The following is a 19128-nucleotide window of genomic DNA, read 5'->3' as shown; positions in this document are numbered from 1 at the left end:
CGACGCGGTCTCGGCCCCAGGCCCGTCTGCCCCCCTCATCGATGAGGGTGGCCCCTTCCTTTTTCTTTTGCTTTTAGTATATGTGTTGTCGGCACCGTCTGTGAAGTAAAACTGTATAAGTGTTGCCGTGTGCTCGGTAGTCGGTAGTAGATCTGCATTGTTACATTTGCTTTTTGTGCAGAATTGTTGTGCTTCTTCTACTTTTACATTTGCTTTTGGTGTATAATTGTATATGTGTGCTTTCCGTTTGCCGCGGAATAAATGTGCTTTATGTTGAACTGTTTTTCCCGTTTCGCTTCGTCTTTTCCTTTATTGAATCTCCATCTTACTTCACGTAAAGGGTTGGTCGTGGGCTAAATACGCCCAATAATTAATCGAACCATTGAGGTTGACGATAACACCGCTTGGTTATCCCGATAGTACGGAACGGGTCGCTCAAAGTGGCCCGTGTCCGAAGTCGACCTGCGGCGAGGTGCGATCGCCCGGTCTACCCTCCGTGTGGGTACTTAGGTAGGTCGAATTTGGCGAGCAACCCTATCCCACGCGGGGGGCCGATTGGCACGATCGTGGTGAGGCCGAAAAGCCCACCCGTGACTAGTTCCCGGCGTTAGTCCGAGAGGGTCACGACGGGATTTTCCGTCCGGTGGGCGACATGCCGCGATTCGAGTTACGTGGCCGCTCGCACGCCGGCGGGCGCGAATCCGCAACACTGGTGTCAGGAGTGGGATACAAACCCATCCCCCTCCTCGCGGCACTGGTGTCGGGGAGCGGGAAAACGGGCTCTCCTGTCTCCAGCTAAATTCATGGGAATCGGTCCAGGGGTGAGACGAGCGACCCCCGATTCCCTCCAAATTACGAGCGATTTAAATTAACCCTTTACGAGAAATAAGATGGCGTCTCAAGGAGAGCGGGAGCCGGGGGTATTAGGTATGTGTCGTCATGTAGGATCCATGGCCCAGGTCGGTTCTTTTTATAATTATAACCCCACCACTAACTGTGGTCAGTGGGAGCGGCTTGAGCACGAACTTTGCCGGCAAACGGAGTCGCACAATGGCAGCGCGATCGCACCTCAGCGCAGCACGGAGCGGGCTGATATTAATGGCACAGCACGAGGTGTAAGCTCCCAGTCACCGGTTCAAGCCACGTGGTCACGGCATGTGCCATGGCAGGCGTGGCAGGATGACTATGCGAGCATTGGCAGGCTTCAGGCACAATTGGGGGATGTCTTGGAAAAGGTGAAGCGTTATGAAGAATATATCGAGGAGGTGCAACGTGGAGTGGACGAGTCACAACGGCACGCAGACGTGCTTCAGAAAAATTACGTGTACGGGGGGATACAGCGATTGGACGATTTACTGGAACGAATTCGGTGGCAAAAACATGACTTGGCCCATAGAGTCGACAAATTATGTGGGAAAAAGAATTTGGTAGTGTTTTATACCCGTCAGTTGGAATATGCAAAGAGCAAACTGAACAAAAGAATAGAGGAACAGCAGATTGGTATCTCCCAGGATGAAATCCCCGTGCAGGAAATGTTGGTTGTGCAGGAACACGAACTCCCCCAACTGAACCCAGAGCCCGAAATAGGTGCGGCGGCGGCCGCGGTGTATGACACCTCCCCTCCCCCCCCTCCGCCAAAACCTCCCGATTCTTGCCGAATCGGCTCACCCAAGCGCACCCGACATGGCCCAGCTATTCTCCATGCTGGCAAAGAAAATGCGGATGCGCATGAAATGAAAAACGAAATAAAAAGCATGAACAAGCAAATGAACGAAATGGAAACAAACATGAAGGAAGAAATGAAAGAACTGCGGGGTGCGACACAGAACATGGGCCGAAGCCTGCAGGCGGGCATGAAGGCAATGGCAGCAGAGCTCAAAATGGCGACTCCACGTGTGGGAGCGAACGAGCTGGGAGGGAGTGCAACGGCTGTCAGGCCCGCGGTGGAGGCGGGTAAGGAGAAAATAATTCGGGGGACGTTTTGGGCGAGAAGCGTGACGGAGACGTGCACGAGGGAGACAAGAGACGAGGTGAAAGTAATTGGGAGGGAGAGAAAAGAACAATTAATACAGAAAGCAAGGAGGAGGTACGCGGAGATCGTGAAAGAGCAAGGAGTGAAAAACAGGGAAGGACGGGAGCGACTTAAGGAGAAAGCAAGGTTGACCTACATAAAGATAAGGGAAAGACGCCAGAAAGAAGCAGAGACTAATAGACACGAGGGGACAACAGAAACTAATAAATGTACAGAGACACGGGAGATGGGAACGATAGAGGGAAGACTACACGATGAAGACGGGGTAAGTGACGCACACACACACACGGGGGTAGTGGAGGATAATGGGGGTGAGCTCGCGGACTGGGTAGAGACCCGGTGCGAGCAGCTGGATGGCCTCCTCCAGGAACGAGGGGAGGGAGTATGCACCCTTGAAGCGAGTCACGACCAGGTGGATTCGGTCGTGCTTTGTGAGGTTGAGGGGACGGGTGCTGTGGACAGGTGCACGGAGAGCTTGGGGGGTATAGAGGCCCCGGAGACCCTTGGGGGGACACGAATCCCCAGTGTGGTTGTCCCGGTGTGTGTGGTGTCGAGGTGTGTGTTCACAAGTGTGGCGAAATGCGTGCTGCAACGCAGGCATAGCGCGGGTGCAAGGGCTTGTGTGAGAGCGACCGGGTGGGTGACAAAGACCCCGTGTGTGAGTGGTGTGGTGGCGACTGTGCCGGAGTACGTGCTTCCCAGCACGCCGTGTGTAAAAGGGGCACCGCAAGTGGAAGAGGCCGTGTGTGTGAGTGAAACGGCCAGTATGAATGGAGCACCACGAGTGAGTGGAGACACGTGTGCGAGGGAGGTGGCATGCGTGAGTGAACGGCCGAGTGCAAGGGAGACCGTGAGTGAGAGACAGCGTGTGCAAGGTCGCTGTGTGTAAGGGAGATGTCGGTCGGCATGTGTGAACATGCAGCCGCGTCTCCCGGTGTGAGTTTAATGGTGAGGTTTGTTAGCGTCGTAACACGCGGGAGTACTTGTGTTGAATGGCGACGGAGACTGCGACAGAGGAAAGAAAGCCGAGTAGCGGCTGTAGCTGTTTCGGGGACCGTGCCGGGTTCACCCAGCAGCGAGCGCGAGGTCCGTGCTGTGCAACGCACGAGGCCCCCACGTGCTCGCTTGCGAGAGTGAAGTCCCGGTCCGGAAACGCACGCGGTGGATTTGCCGATCCCGCAGATGGACAAAGTTTAGGCAGGATTACGGATTTGGACCGGATGGGTTCTTCACGCGGGCGTGTGTGTTAAGCTCCAACGGGCAAAGCACATGTGTTCACGTGGGGAACCCCTCGAGACGTCGGGCTTGTGTTTTTTTTATGCGCACGGTGACGTCATGGCTGCACGTGGGGTTGGAATCCGGCAGGAGGGGTATCCCTGCCGGATGGTACCGTCCAAGGAGGGACGAGGTACAAGTGCAGCTGCATGACGTCACGGGCAGGTGCAAAGTGCGCGAGCTGTGAGTTGCCGCGCTGGTGCTGCGCATGTGAAAAAAAAAAAAAGCAAGCCTCACTTTCGGGTGCACAGGATTCCCGGGCAAGGGGTGGAAGACCCCCTTCCCAGGGCACAGGATGAAACTAGTTAGGGGGAAGGGTTAGCTTAGTTAGACCGGCTCCATGGGGCAGGGGTAAGTCCTCATGGAGCCAGTGGAATGGATTAGTTCGAGGGATTGTTATTCAGATTTAGGTTGGGAAATGGATTATTTGGAGACAGTGACTGACAATGAGTGTGTAGTGGGGACATAGCTTAGCTACGTAGTGTTAAATGGAACGTGCTGTAGTTTAAGGGACGACGTGGGAGCACGACTTAGTTCGTGGAAGTAGTTAGAAGGATGGCAGAGTTCAGCGGTGAGTGTGTTGAAGAGTTGTTGGTGAGTGAAGTGGAAGCATGTGCTTGGTGAGTGAGTGAGGCCAGCGGGTCTGTGTGAGTGGAGCGAATGGGGAATGCATGGTGCGATGAGTGATTGGGGGGAGGAGTGACTCCCGCTCAAGGGACCCCGGGGTCAGTGTAGAGTGAGTTAGGGGGTTAGTCAAATTTACAAAATGGAGGTCGTTTTGTTGTTGGTGGGGAAGTAGGCTCGAAACCTGTTTGGAGGGGTGCAGGAGCCCTGTTGACGGGCTGGGAGCGTGGCTGCGAAAAGTGAGTATCGCTGAGTGGGTACCCCGGGCACCAGGCTAGTCGGCCGTGGTAGGCCAAGGGCCCATGGGGGGCCAGGATAGCGTAGTGGGCACGGGTGCGCCTGCTTGGTGCGGGGGCCCGGGGCGCCATTAGCCGCGTGGGCAGTGTTGTGGGCAAGGGTGACCCTCGGAAAGGGGCCTGGGAAGCCAGCCTGCCACGTGTGCGTTTCAGGGGAGGTGCCATGGGGGGCACTCCCCGGTGTTTAGGGAGCTGGTAGGCTCGGAGGCAGTGTAGTGCCCCGGGGTGCCATAGCGGGAGATTCGGCAGAGGGTCGTGCCTGCCAAGGGGAGCCACGCGTCCCAGCCATGAGACCGTGTGAGGGCACGGAGAGAAAATTGGGGGGTGAGGCCCGAAATTGTGAGGACACCAACACAGGCGACGGGAATCTGGGTTGTTAGAACCAATAGTTTAAGCGAGAGGCGCTTGTTGAAAGCCCCGGGGTAGTTTAACAGTTAAATGGTTAGGGTAGATAGGAAGTGTACCCCTCCGCACCATCCATCCCCTCACTCTCGTTGTGGGCCGCTGGACCCACTTTGGTTTAGATCGCTGAAGTCTGGGAGGCCATTCTGAGGCTTGAATTGGGCCTCGGCACAGGACGCTAGCTCTCCCTTATTCCCCTCCGGGAAGGGAACGTAGATGTTGGGAGTAGGCTAGGTGACAGGATAGGTTAGCCGAACAAGGACAGTACAGGGGGTTAGGGGACGATTTATAGTGGGAGAAAAAAAAATTAAATAAGTTGGGGCTAAATTGGGGTTTGACAAATTAAGGGAGTGGGTATAGACAGTGACAGGCAAAGGCGATAGGTTGGGAGGGAGACCGTAGGGTAGGTCCGAGCCCGCCTTCCGAGTGGCCAGCACCACCGCACTCCCTCCACCAACCTCCACTGAACTGCGAAGGCTGGCCAGCTTCATCGGCAGCTGTTGTGTGCTGCAAGGCCTGTACCGGCCGGATCGGCTGCAGCTGCTGTGCTGCAAGGCCTGTACCGGCCGGATCGTCTGCAGCTGTTTTCTGCAAGGCCTGTACCAGCCGGATCGTCTGCAGCTGTTTTCTGCAAGGCCTGTGCCGGCCAGTTCATCTGCCGGCTGTGTTTGCCTGCAGCGGCCTTGTTCTGCAGGCTGTGTTTGCCTGATCACCTTTGCCATGCCATGCCCACTGCCCCTGTTCACCAGCCCCGTTCAATTTTTGCTTTGCCCCCCCCTGTTCATTGCCATGTGCGCCAGGATCAGAAAGCAACAGTTTGCAAGCTGCGAGAAGTGCCCTGTTGGCAGCTACAACACGGGCCTGCAGTGGCGGCCCGTGCACCGTGTTTGCGTCCATCCATTCATCCATCCATTCGTTGTGTTCATTGCGTGTGCCACTTGAGCTGGCACGGAGACTGCGTTTGTGCAGCCCATGCACCGTTGTGGTTCACTGCGTTCAGTTAAAAAGGGAAGGCCTTGGACTGCGAGTGAGCAGCCGGCCACGTTCCCCGTCACCTGCATTGTTTGAGCCAGAGACTGCATGCAAGCAGCTTGGCTCCCTGCGAACTGCTTTCTTTTTGCAGAGTTCATTGATCCTGGGCCATGGTTTAGTGTAAAATTTGTAAGTTAAGGTAAGATGTACTGTACATATGAGTGCGCCCCCGGCATGTCTGTCCTAGCGCCGGCAATTTTATTTAAGTCGTCCGTGTGAGTGAGTTTGTTTAGGTAGTTACTCAGCCCTCAGGTTATTTATTTTGGGGACACGAATACCATGAATGTCGCACTCAGGGATCCGTAGCTAAAACGTACTAGGGGAGAACTACACATGATGGCACACGAAAATTTGACGACTCGGGACGAGTCTGTAAAAAGGGGAGGGGGTAGTGTTGTGGTTGACGAAATTCGCAAACCACCATTCAGGTCCCTTAGGTGAGATATCTCTGTAAGTATATGCGTAGTTAGGCCCAAACCCGTTGTTTAGAGGGAATAAATGTCATTCATTCGGGCTGCGACCCTTTTAGATAGCCGTTTTTCTTTTACTATCTTTATTTTGGACCAGCCGCCATTACTACCACCACAACCACCACCAACCACGTCTAAACAGCCATCACACAACAACCACCAACCGCAACGCCGTTTCACAACAACAGCCACGACCCTTGCCGTCACATCTCGCTCTCGCAACCATCGCATCACCGCCATTCCCGCGCCGCTTGTGGGCACCGATCCTGGACTCGTACAGGGCGCGCACCGAGCAGCGGGTGCAAAAACACCAGCCTTTCCGAGAAATCGGATCAAGAATCATTCACGCCCACTTTTCCTCTGTCCAATGGGGAGCCAGCCAGAAGTGAAGGGTCGAAGGTGAAGGAGCGAAGCCCCGGGGGCTATAAAGGGCCGCGTTCGCTCGCCGAAAAGCAGTTTTTGAGGGAGTTTCTGAATCGGGAGAGAAAAAGAGTTTCTGAATCGCAGTTGGACGGAGTTGAGAAGAGTGGAGAGTGGGAGAGTTGGAGAGTTGTGGCGGCGGCGGAGGCAGTCGAGAGGGCGCTCGTGTCAGAGTCGGGGAGCTGCGGAGAGGGGAGGCCGGTAACGCGACCGAGGTCGCGGTGGAGTAGCTCGTCGCGGGACCCAAGCCAGCGAGATATCCTCATTCCCCCGAGCATCAACAACCCCCTCCTGTTTCCCCCCCGCGCTGAGATAGTGTGAGAAGGGGGCACCGTTCCCATCCCATTCCAGGCAGTGCCAGCGAGGCCCGCGGAGTCGGGGTGCCGCCGCCATCTTGCGGCTCATCACTAGACGGGTAGGCTCACGCGGTCTCGGCCCCAGGCCCGTCTGCCCCCCTCATCGATGAGGGTGGCCCCTTCCTTTTTCTTTTGCTTTGAGTATATGTGTTGTCGGCGCCGTCTGTGAAGTAAAACTGTATAAGTGTTGCCGTGTGCTCGGTAGTCGGTAGTAGATCTGCATTGTTACATTTGCTTTTTGTGCAGAATTGTTGTGCTTCTTCTACTTTTACATTTGCTTTTGGTGTATAATTGTATATGTGTGCTTTCCGTTTGCCACGGAATAAATGTGCTTTATGTTGAACTGTTTTCCCCGTTTCGCTTCGTCTTTTCCTTTATTGAATCTCCATCTTACTTCACGTAAAGGGTTGGTCGTGGGCTAAATACGCCCAATAATTAATCGAACAGTCGAGGTTGACGATAACACCGCTCAGTTATCCTGATAGTACGGAACGGGTCGCTCAAAGTGGCCCGTGTCCGAAGTCGACCTGCGGCAAGGTGCGATCGCCCGGTCTACCCTCCGTGTGGGTACTTAGGTAGGTCGAATTTGGCGAGCAACCCTATCCCACGCGGGGGGCCGATTGGCACGATCGTGGTGAGGCCGAAAGGCCCACCCGTGACTAGTTCCCGGCGTTAGTCCGAGAGGGTCACGACGGGATTGTCCGTCCGGTGGGCGACGTGCCGCGATTCGAGTTACGTGGCCGCTCGCACGCCGGCGGGCGCGAATCCGCAACAATATACATATATATATATATATATATATATATATATATATATATATATATATATATATATATACATATATATACATATATATACATATATACATATATATACATATATATATATATATATATATATATATACATATATACATATACATACATACATATATATATATATATATATATATATATATATATATTTATATATACATATACATATATATATACATATACATATACATATACATACATACATATATATATATATATATATATATATATATATATATATATATATATATATATATATATATATATATATATATATGAAAATCTACATACATATATATATATATATATATACATATATATATATATATATATATATATATATATATATATTATACGTGACTCGACATGACCAAATGAGTCTAAAGTCGCGAAGTGTGGATTTCTCGCTGATCATCAGCTTTTCATCAATACCACGATGAAGTAAATCGGATAAGTGGATTCGAAGATATGGGTTTCGAAATGTGAGGGATTCAACAAGTCTTAAAGTCAGTCTTGAGAAAATCGAGTGATTTGGGCTTTCTTCTGAGCTATTTTGAGGAGGTTCTCGATGCGTTTGGGCCAGAAATACATCATTTATGTTCAGAATATCGCATTCGGGGTTGGTAGGATGATAAATCACACGATTTACGATCGAAATCCGTAGAGATGGAGAAATCGGATATTTTTGCCATCATCGGACGTCAAACTCTTGCTGTGATTTTCTCACAATGGAGCCACGCGACTTCCGACTCATTTGGTCACGCCGAGTCACATATATATGTATGTGTATATATATATATATATATATATATATATATATATATATATATATATATATATATACATATATATATACATATATATCTTCTTCTTCTTCTTTCGGCTGCTCCCGTTCGGGGTCGCCACAGCGGATCATCCGTCTCCATTTCGCTCTATCCTCCACATCTTCCATTGACACTCCAACCACCCGCATGTCTGCCCTCACCGCATCCATGAACCTCTTCTTTGGCCTTCCTCTTCTGCTCCTACCTGGCGGCTCCATCCTCAGCATCCTTCTCCTGATATACTCCGCTTCCCTCCTGTGCACATGTCCAAAACATCTCAATCTCGCCTCTCTCACTTTGTCTCCAAACCGTCCTACCTGCGCTGTCCCTCAAATATACCCATTCCTTATCCTGTCCATCCTCATCACTCCCAACGAGAATCGCAGCATCTTTAACTCTGCCATCTCCAGCTCTGCTTCCTGTCTTTTTGTCAGCGCCACCGCCTCCAAACCATACAACATAGCTGGTCTCACTACCGTCTTATATACTTTCCCCTTCACTCTTGCAGCTACCCTTCTGTTACCAAATCACTCCTGCAACTCTTCTCCACCCACTCCATCCTGCCTGCACACTCTTTTTCACTTCTCTACCACACTCTCCGTTACTTTGGACAGTTGAACCCAAGTATTTAAACCCATCCACCTTCCCCACCTCAACTCCTTGCAACTGCACCATACCACCACCCTCCCTCTCATTTCGGCACATATACTCCATCTTTCTCCTCCTGACTATCATTCCCCTTCTCTCCATTGCGTACCTCCACCTCTCGAGGCTCGAATCAGCCTGCTCCTTACTCTCCCTACAGATCATGATGTCATCCGCGAACATCATAGTCCATGGAGACTCCAGTCTGATCTTGTATATACAGTATATATATATAGGGTGTCCCTAAAAAAATGACATCATTTTAAACTTGAATATCTAAGTAACTACATGTTCCAGGCAAACGAAAGTAAATAGGCTTCATGTTGAACAATGACAGATTTATTTATCAAAATTCGAACAAGATATTCAGAGGGATGTAGATTTTATCACCGTTTTCTCAAAACTTCACAAATGTTGAATATTCGCACCGCCTGTGACACGACACACGTCAAGTCGGTGGTCCAGCTCCTGCCAAACACGCTGTAGCATGTCTTGCGTAACATTCTCCAGCACCTCAGTGATTCTCTGCTTAAGTTCCTCTAGGCTTGTAGCAAGAAGGGGGGGGGGGATATAGACCAGTCCTTTCACATAGCCCCATTGAAAAAAATCACAAGGTGTCAAGTCAGGTGAATGTGGTGGCCATTTCAACAGCACATTGTCATTATCACTGGCATGCCCAATCCATCTTCCTGGTAGCTTCTCATTGAGATAAGAATTAAACATTCAACTTAGTTAGTTTTTACACATTTTGTTAAAATTTGAGATAATTTGAGCGAGAATTAGCTATGTTGTTAGACTACGGAATGATGTCATTTTTTTTGGGACACCCTGTGTAAATGTATATATATATATATATATATATATATATATATATATATATATATATATATATATATATATATATATATATATATATATATATATATATATATATATATCTGCAAAAGTATATTTCGGAATATACCAGTATATCATTACTGTATACCTACTTTTGCAGCCCCCTGTACATGTGTGTGTGTGTATGTATATATATATATATATATATATATATATATATATATATATATATATATATATATATATATGTGTATACACACGTCATCCGCGCTTTTTCACTTCTCTACCACACTCTCCGTTACTTTGGACAGTTGATGCCAAGTATTTAAACCCATCCACCTTCCCCACCTCAAGGAGCATACACCCTCCTATATATATATATATATATATATATATATATATATATATATATATATATATATATATATATATATATATATATATATATATATATATATATATATATATATACATATACACACACACACACACACATATATATGTGTATATATATATATATATATATATATATATATATATATATATATATATATATATATATATATATATATATATATATATATATTTCTACACATATATTTCTACACATATTTTTATATATACATATATAAATATTTATATATACACACATATATTTCAAAATGTGGTCTGTCCATGCATTCGTCTGTCTCCCGCTTACGCCGGCTGTTTACCGTGCTGAGTTTTAAAAGCTGATGATTGATAATTTTGCATTTTCATTTCACTTGTCTTGATGAAATATCGTCAGTCACTTTATTTTCCCTCCTCGTCCATGTTTAAAATCAACATGGACATCTTGATTGAAGTATATTTAATACAGATCTTCATGGGGTAATAGATAATTTAAAATAGCAATATTTTGCCCACTTTTCAGACAATACCAACCTCGCCACCTGATGTTGCTCCACCATTTTGAGGATGGCAGTACAAGTAGCTCAGAGCTTTGGCTCTGAGTGAAACCAAGAGTGCAACACAATTGACCTTTTTTAAGTCCATGAAATATTATTTAAATTGATAGATTAACTTAAACATTTCCCTTCACTGGGGATGGACACTTTTTCTTTTCCCTGTGACAGGGGACTTGTACTTTTGCTAGTTGCTAGATATTATGCAAGTGGAAACTTTGCATTTCTTAAAAGGGAATTTATCCTTTATTTTTTGAAATGAATACATAAAATCTGAAAACAAATATCTGTTTTAGGAATACAGATTAACCAAAATACAATTGATCTATAAACCAAACACATGTGATTTTTTTTAATAGGCATGAAGATAAGTTAACCCAATTTGTCACAAAAATTTACAAGCCAACAATTGTAAGAAAATAGCTCTAATATTGCTCTCCAGTAGTTATTGTCGTTGGGTCGCATGAGAGACTTTGTTTTGCTAAATGATTAAAGCTATAATTATATGTGATCTATAAATGATTATTATCCGAGTTGCAAAGACAGCTGTGAAAATGCACAAAAAGCTTACACAAACAATAGCTTGGCTAAAGACGTCATATTATGCCATTTTAAATGTCTATTTTATTGCTTCACAAAGAGCAAACTAAAATTTATACATTCGGTATATATTACAATGATATTTGCCAGCATCAAAAATAAATGAGCCCCAAAAAACAAACAAAAAAAATAACATGAATGTGTAAATAACTAACATCATAATACTAAATTTCAAAAGCAGTTGTAAAAGCCTTGTCTGGTTCACAATGTTTACATGCAAAATATGTCGTAAATAAACGAGAAAATGTATCTCGCAAGGATATTCAAATTCAATGGAATCTTTTTTCTTTTCAAAACAAATACAAGTATGTGGATTACCTAAGCATATACAACAATCCCTGAGGAACGAACACACACACACACACACACACACACACACACACACACACACACACACACACACACACCTCCCCCTTCATAATATATTTCATTTTATTTGTGATAAAGAAAACATTTCCTGGATAATCGTTACAAAAAACAGGCCCAATGCGCTTCTCTTGTTGAACACACATTTATCAGAGTTTGGTAACGTTTGTAAAAACAACACAATTAAAAATGAGAACAAACATCACTTTGCCTTGAGTCCAAATTTCAGGAAGTGCCTCACTTAAACTGAACTTCAAACAATAAAAAGCACCAGAGTGCCACTTGGTTGAAAGAAGTACTGCAGTCACTTTTAATAACATACAGTCTCAAGCCAAATGCTTGTCCACAAGATTGAAAAGAAATACTTAAATTTGGCAAAAATATTGAAAATGGTAAAATAAAATGTGTTATTGTACAGGAAAAAAAAAACACAAAAAAGTAACATTTATATTCATTCCTTTGTTAGAGCAATTATAAATATCTAAAATTTTAGAGCAGAAAAGTAATATGGTTTTAAAAAAATCAAATTGTATTTTTGTATACAAGTATGCATTTAAAATATTTTAGCGAACTACAATCTCGAATAAACATAGTTTTTGGATGCACATGACTCAAGGTAAATAAAATCATTTGTCCATTTATTTGACGTGATTTTGGAACGTAATTTCTATTCGGTGATCAAATTTGCACGTACTTAAATACAACCTTTTAAACAAAATGCATTACACACCCACAATGCTAATTATTACATTTTCTCAATATCTTCAATATCATTGACAAGCAATATAATTTGGAAATTTGTAAAGTAATACATACATTTATCAGGGATTGTTTTGCAGGGCCTGAGCTGCTGTTTATCTTCTTATCAGTAAGTTTTGGAAAGTCAGTTACATGTAACATTACAAAACATAGCAGCCGCATATACTTACGAGATTATCATATAATTCGGCATAAATTTAGTCACCTTTTATCAACAGAATGCTCTTTTAAAGTGCTCACAAAGCCATCAATTCTGTCTGAATTTGAGAGATGTGGCCTAATTTCAGTTCCAGACGATACACAAATCAACTGTGGACATTTTACACACCCACACTTTTGTACATTACAAGCACATCAAACAATAATTACAATGAATAAACAAAATTGGAAAAAATAAAAACATGAATAAATGCATTTACAGTGAGACCGAGACAATGAAAGCAACAAAAATAATAACCCTATTGCACTTGGCTGGAGGCAAACATGAGATGTGTGCAAAACAAATAAAATAAAAAGAATGAGAAAAATGAAATTAAATAAATAACTCCCCTACATATGCCTCCAACACTCATCCTTCAGAGAAGAACATCATGTAACGTTCATATTCCTGCATTTGAAGGCCTTCAAATAATTTCTCCTGTGCCATAGTCCATAACGGTACCATTATATGTGCAGTGTTGCACCAAATACTTTAATATTACCGTTTGTTCAACAAACGAAGAGACATATTTCCCCAATTAAGCATCATTTAGTCTTGGGCAAGGAGGTTATGGGAGAGCCAAAAACAACGAGACTTTTAAAATACATTCATTATCCTGTTATTCAATGCAAGTCCAACAGAATGCTTCTTTAGGAAAATCCTTTTTATTACAATTATTTCCTTCACTTTGTGAAAATGTTGTGCTTGACCCCAGACAAGGCTTTTATACTTTGAAACTGCAAGTAGAGAGGGTTCAGTAAAATTTAACAAAATAAATGCTTGACCAAACGAGCCAAACATCATTTTAAGTCATAAGAGCTGATTGTCAACTTTATAGCCTTTATGAAGGCTCAAATCACTCTCGTAAAGTACATTCATTTTACACCATCCTTTACCCTGAACTTAATTATTAGAATTTCCTATAATTTTACAGTCGCATCTCCATTCCTTTAAAATATACATTTTCAAGTCTTCTTTCGCTATTCTTCATGGTGGTATGATTGTTATTATATACAAACAAGTTATTCGCAAACTAAAGATATGAAAGGGGAATTTGTCAAGTGCTTAAGATTGCAGGATAAGCTTGGTAGGAGGGGAGAAAAAAATATACAAGATCAAAATAACTTAGCATCACCTGCAAAACTCATTTGAACAGTTTCTTCATTCAACTTCATCACAACCATTTTACAAGAGGAAAAACTAAATTTTCACGAAGTAGCACGAGTATCGGTACAACATAATCATCGTGGGCAGACGCATTGCGTAATCCCTACCAAATCCTGATCAAAATGCACCTTGGAATGTATACAGTGAACCTGCCTGCAGTGTGTGCAAGTAAATACAAAACTACTCCACTCTCATCCACTCCCCTGACACACATGCACATGTGTTCAGATGCAAAAGCCAATTTAGATATATGCTGTACTTTCCACTAGTTCTGGCACCACGTGATAAGGGTCATAAACACCAATCATATAGGCAATACATCGTGTGTATAATTCACGTCTGTAATGCTAACGATCTTTTCAGTCCTTTAGAGGAGAATTCACATCCCGATTTTTTGCTGTAGTCGTCATTGTGCGGCCGCAGAGTGTGGACTTTTACGAGGTAATAAACACCTCACGAGCCTTATGCTCTTTTGAGCACTACATTCACGTCTTGTACTTAATTGCAGAAGCCTCCAGGACTGCAGTGTACAATATTATTGTTAAACGATCCAATCTCACTTAAATAAGTTTCAAATCTCCATGTAAAATACCAAATCCTTCATACGTGCTGGTGATAAGTATTACATAATGCCTTTCGAGCAAGTGTTTTTTTGGATAGAGGGATATTTGAAAAGCAATACTAAAAGTACAAATTACTGTGCTTCGGTTTCTCATTAGATGAGAAGACGTTTTACTCACCAATTTTTAAGAACCACTCAAATTTTGGAGAATCAAAATTTCAAAGGTAGTAAAGTATACCTCTGTGCAAGAGTATCATCAAATGCAAGGAGTGACTGTACAAAAAAAGCACACAGAAAAATAAACCTCAGTTTATATAAAGAACGAGCAAACCTCTAAAAAGAGTTATTTGCAAAAGTTGCTCAATATTGAAGGAAAACACTGTAAAAAGTCCACGTACGGTAAACTTTGTCATGAAATACTGCCCTGATGTCCCAGCCACAAGTACGGTAGATATATCCTATCCTAGTGGTGACATTTGTAAGTTCCAACTGAAAAGTACAAGCCACTTTCATTTTGCACCTTGCATGGGCTCCAAGCAGGCTTTTCAAATTACCAAGCCAGCACACGTGGTGCAACCCCCCTTGGGTATTCACAAACCTTCAGGTTTTGACAAACTGCTCAGTTCTGAAAAATCCATCGACAGTCCTTCTCGCGGCCCTACACAATTAGCAGCGACATCAAGACCAGGCCCAGTAGATGGCGTGAGGCGAGACCGGGAGGGAAGAGAGAAAAAAGAGATGGATATTGCAGTCAGTCTGTGGTGGCATGTGCAGCTGGTTGCTGCTGGGCATCCAGACTGAACAGCTCCTTATAAAGTGGAGGGAAGTGTGCAAGAACTGTGTTGTGGTGCAGCTCTCGAAAGGTGTGGAACTTCTCTATGTGCAGACTGCACACTTGCCTCAAGCTCACAGCCTTCAACTGCAGCTGCTCAGGGTAAGGATGGAGAGATCATTGGCAATATGAAGAGATGAGAACAAAGTATTAGGTCATGATCTCAGACTCTTACACTGAACAAGACAAAGTGTTACTTTCAAATAAAGTGAAAATGAACAGCAAGTCTTCTTAGGCTTATAATAAACTATGGTAAATGTAATAGCAGTACCATATAAGGCACTAGTAAAAGCAAAATTATGCTTATATGCTCAGATATATTTTGCTGTCTGTTAAGGCCTTTATTACTCACATTAGCAAATCACATTATAGTCACAATATTTTGCAGCACCAATTATTTTATGGAGGAAGGATTGGGATGACATACAATTGGATTGAATTTTGGATGAAGAAAAAGTATATTTCATGCTGTTAAACTACTTTTAGTTCAACTTGAATATGCATGTATAACAAACTTGTGGGAGGTGGGTGGGGGGAATCAATTTTCGACTTTAATGGAACCCAAACACTGGAAAATGCTGTCATCTTCTAAACCAACCACATCCAATGAATGGCACACTTGACAAAATAATAATAAAATAAAAAAGGAGTAACAAAAGTTTATTTTTGTAAACTCTGATATGGGAGAATTGCATAAGTTACATGTCTAGCCTCACCCTACCATGATTGGGAAAACAGATATAAAAGACCATTTAGTTCAACATACTGTATCTGTTTCATAAACGTTAGCAATCTGAAAACCAAGGTCGGTCATTCAGTCACACCCAACACACACACACACACACACACACACACACACACACACACACACACACACACACACACACACACACACACACACACACACACACACACACACACACACACACAGTATATACAAGCCGGTAGGCAGACATGGGTAGTCGACAACCCAATAGAACCTGACGTGATGGGCCCGTTCGATGGGGAATGACCTGAGGATTAAGCACAAGAAAATTCATGATTCCAGCTTCAAGGGTTAATGCTGCAGATTGTTTTTTTGTTAAAATACCCCCACATTTAGAGGTTTTTCGGCCATTGCTAGGCGATGGAGGGGTCCATAGCAATGGTTCTTTCTCACACATAACTCGGACATACCATGAACCTACCATACCAGTTTCATGTGTATCTGACTCATAGTCTCTGAGATTTCACGAACTTCGTTTTTTTTATTGTTTTCGACCAGGGTTCATTCAAAGTCTATCTTCTCCGACAGTTTTCATAGGATCTGGCTGGAAATTTTTGATAATATCGCTGAATGTACTTCCCACAGTCGCTCGTGGCCCGATTTTTGATTTTTGAAAAAATTAATTTTTGAGATTTTTTTGAAAATTTCAAAGGTCCGTTGCAAGGCAACGGATGGGTCCATGGCAACGGTTCTCATTTGCACACAACTAGGTCAGGGTATGAACCTACCAACCAAGTTTCATCGAAATCGACATTGTATTAACGGAGCACTGGACCGAACAGACATACATACAGACAGACAGACAGCCAAACATATCGACAGAAATACTGATAATAAGGGTAGACTAGATCGACTACCCAATATATATATATATATATATATATATATATATATATATATTATATCCAAATTATGGGGCCACCACACGTACATGACCAGCATAATAACAATGCAAATCTCTTCCTGGCAGTCCCCTCGTCATGTACATATAAGAGGGCTGCAGCTCGATTCTGGTATTAAGAGACAGCATGGCTGCAAGAGGAGACCTCAGTTACTTTGAACGGGGTGTAAGAGTTGTTGCACATTTGGCAGGTGCTTCAGTGACAAAGGCTGTGGAAATTGCTAACGTGTCATGAGGAACTGTCTCAAACGGTGATGTCAGCCTGGGAAAAAAAAGGAAAGACGTCATCATCAAAGGACAACAGTGGGCAGAAGTGCATACTCAACAAGCGTGATTCATGAGCCGATGGGCGTTAGTCCGGACTGTGAAGTGAAACAGGAGAGCAATGGCGGACAAATTGTGTGCAGATTTAAACATGGGTAATGAGCATTCTGTGTTGTCAAAAATGGTCGGAAGGGAACTTCACAGGGCGGGATACCATAGCCGAGTTGCATGCACAAACTGATCATAACACCTGGCAAAGCCCACTTGCGGGTCCAGTGGTGCAAGGAGCATAGGCAATGGACTGCCAAGCAGTGGAGGAATGTGACGTGGTCTAATGAGTGGTCATTCAGCACGTTCTTGACAAAAGGACATGTGCACGTGTGGCAACAGTCCAAGGAGGTCTGCAGCCAAGAGTGCCTGGTGCCAACAGTAAAAGGTTCTGGCAGTTCCATAATCATGTGGGGGCATTTTCCTGGCATGGTCTGGTTCCCCTCATTCCATTAGAAGGTAAGGTTGATGCAGCACATTTCGTTACCATCTTAAGTGATTATTTGCATCCCGTGATGCAGCATTTCTTCCCTGCTGGGAGGGGTATTTTTCAGGATGATAATTCTCACATCCACAGGGCATGTGAAGAACATGAGAACGATGTTACCATTCTTCCATGACCCAATCGCCGAACCTCAATCCCATAGAGCAATTGCGGGACTGTCTGAAGAGGTGCCTAAGAGAGCGGTTTCCACTTCCATCAACCCAACACGAATTGGAGGAGTTAATTGTGGAAGAATGGTAATTATGATGTTATAGGTTACGTGGTGTGGCAGCCATGTAGGAAAAAGAGAAAAACTTTGGACCTCTGTATCTCTGAAACCGCACCAAGGAAAAAATTGACACGGCACATGGCAAGTACTCATGGGGAATTAGTATGATTTTTTATGACATCATAGATGCCTCCCTGATGACGTCATAATTGCATATGTAAACGCTCCATCCGACCAGTATGAAAAATTTTGAGGGTCATCTCGGGATAAAATTGTCCACAGAAAGAACAATTGATGATGTCATCGGTCACGTGATTCATCAGCTACATTGTTAAAAAAAAAAAACCTTTAAAAATCTTCATCTCTGAAGTGGCTGGCTGAACAGATCAAGGTGAAACTTTACAGGTATGACTGCCTAGTCTATCCATTAGGAACAGTAGGTTCACAAATATGATGACCAGTTGCATGGTTTGGCAGCCATATTGGATTTACCCTAAAAACTATAAAATATTATTCTCCATAACGGCTGGACAGATCGAGGGGAAACTTCACATAAATGTTCCCCAAGCCTTGGGTGTACAAGTTTGTTTAGGAATAATTGATATGTCACATGGATTGGCAGCCATATTGGATTGAAGAAAAATATTAAATAATGTTTTCTCTGGAACTGACATGAAACTTCAAAATTATGATCTCGTAGTGATGGGGAATACACGTTGTAAATTTCAACTTGATCGGACACATGGGGTGGCAGCCGGAATTATTAAAAATATATATTTATTTATTTCTTTTTGAAAAAGGATCACTTGGATGTGTCTGGATGGGTTTGAGGTTAGAGGAGTAGCAGCTGAAATGCGAATCCTATCCAGGTTCCTCCTGATGACATTATCTTTGCTTTTTGCTTGTTTGGATTCCTTCTGATTACTCCAATGTAGGACTGAACCTTTTTGGTCTTCCATTTGATTTGAATTGAATTTAT

General features: G+C 44.0%; 1 protein-coding gene across 1 annotated transcript in view; it reads right to left on the bottom strand.

The window, feature by feature from the left end:
- Nucleotides 1–10685: 10685 nt before the first annotated feature.
- The window catches only part of LOC147015501 (nuclear receptor ROR-beta-like), a 115187-nt gene continuing 106744 nt past the window's right edge, over nucleotides 10686–19128 (bottom strand). Inside the window, exon 11 of the mRNA XM_085850286.1 lies at nucleotides 10686–15550. Within this exon, the coding sequence (XP_085706412.1) occupies nucleotides 15377–15550 (174 nt within the window). The 3' untranslated portion in view covers nucleotides 10686–15376. The remainder of the gene's footprint in view (nucleotides 15551–19128) is intronic.

Source organism: Eptatretus burgeri, chromosome 12 (assembly GCF_056783735.1).
Source record: "Eptatretus burgeri isolate ZD-2024b chromosome 12, Ebu_testis_v1, whole genome shotgun sequence".
NCBI classification, from domain to species: Eukaryota; Metazoa; Chordata; class Myxini; order Myxiniformes; family Myxinidae; genus Eptatretus; species Eptatretus burgeri.
Note: the sequence above shows the minus strand (reverse complement) of the source record. Positions and strands in the feature narration are given on the sequence as shown.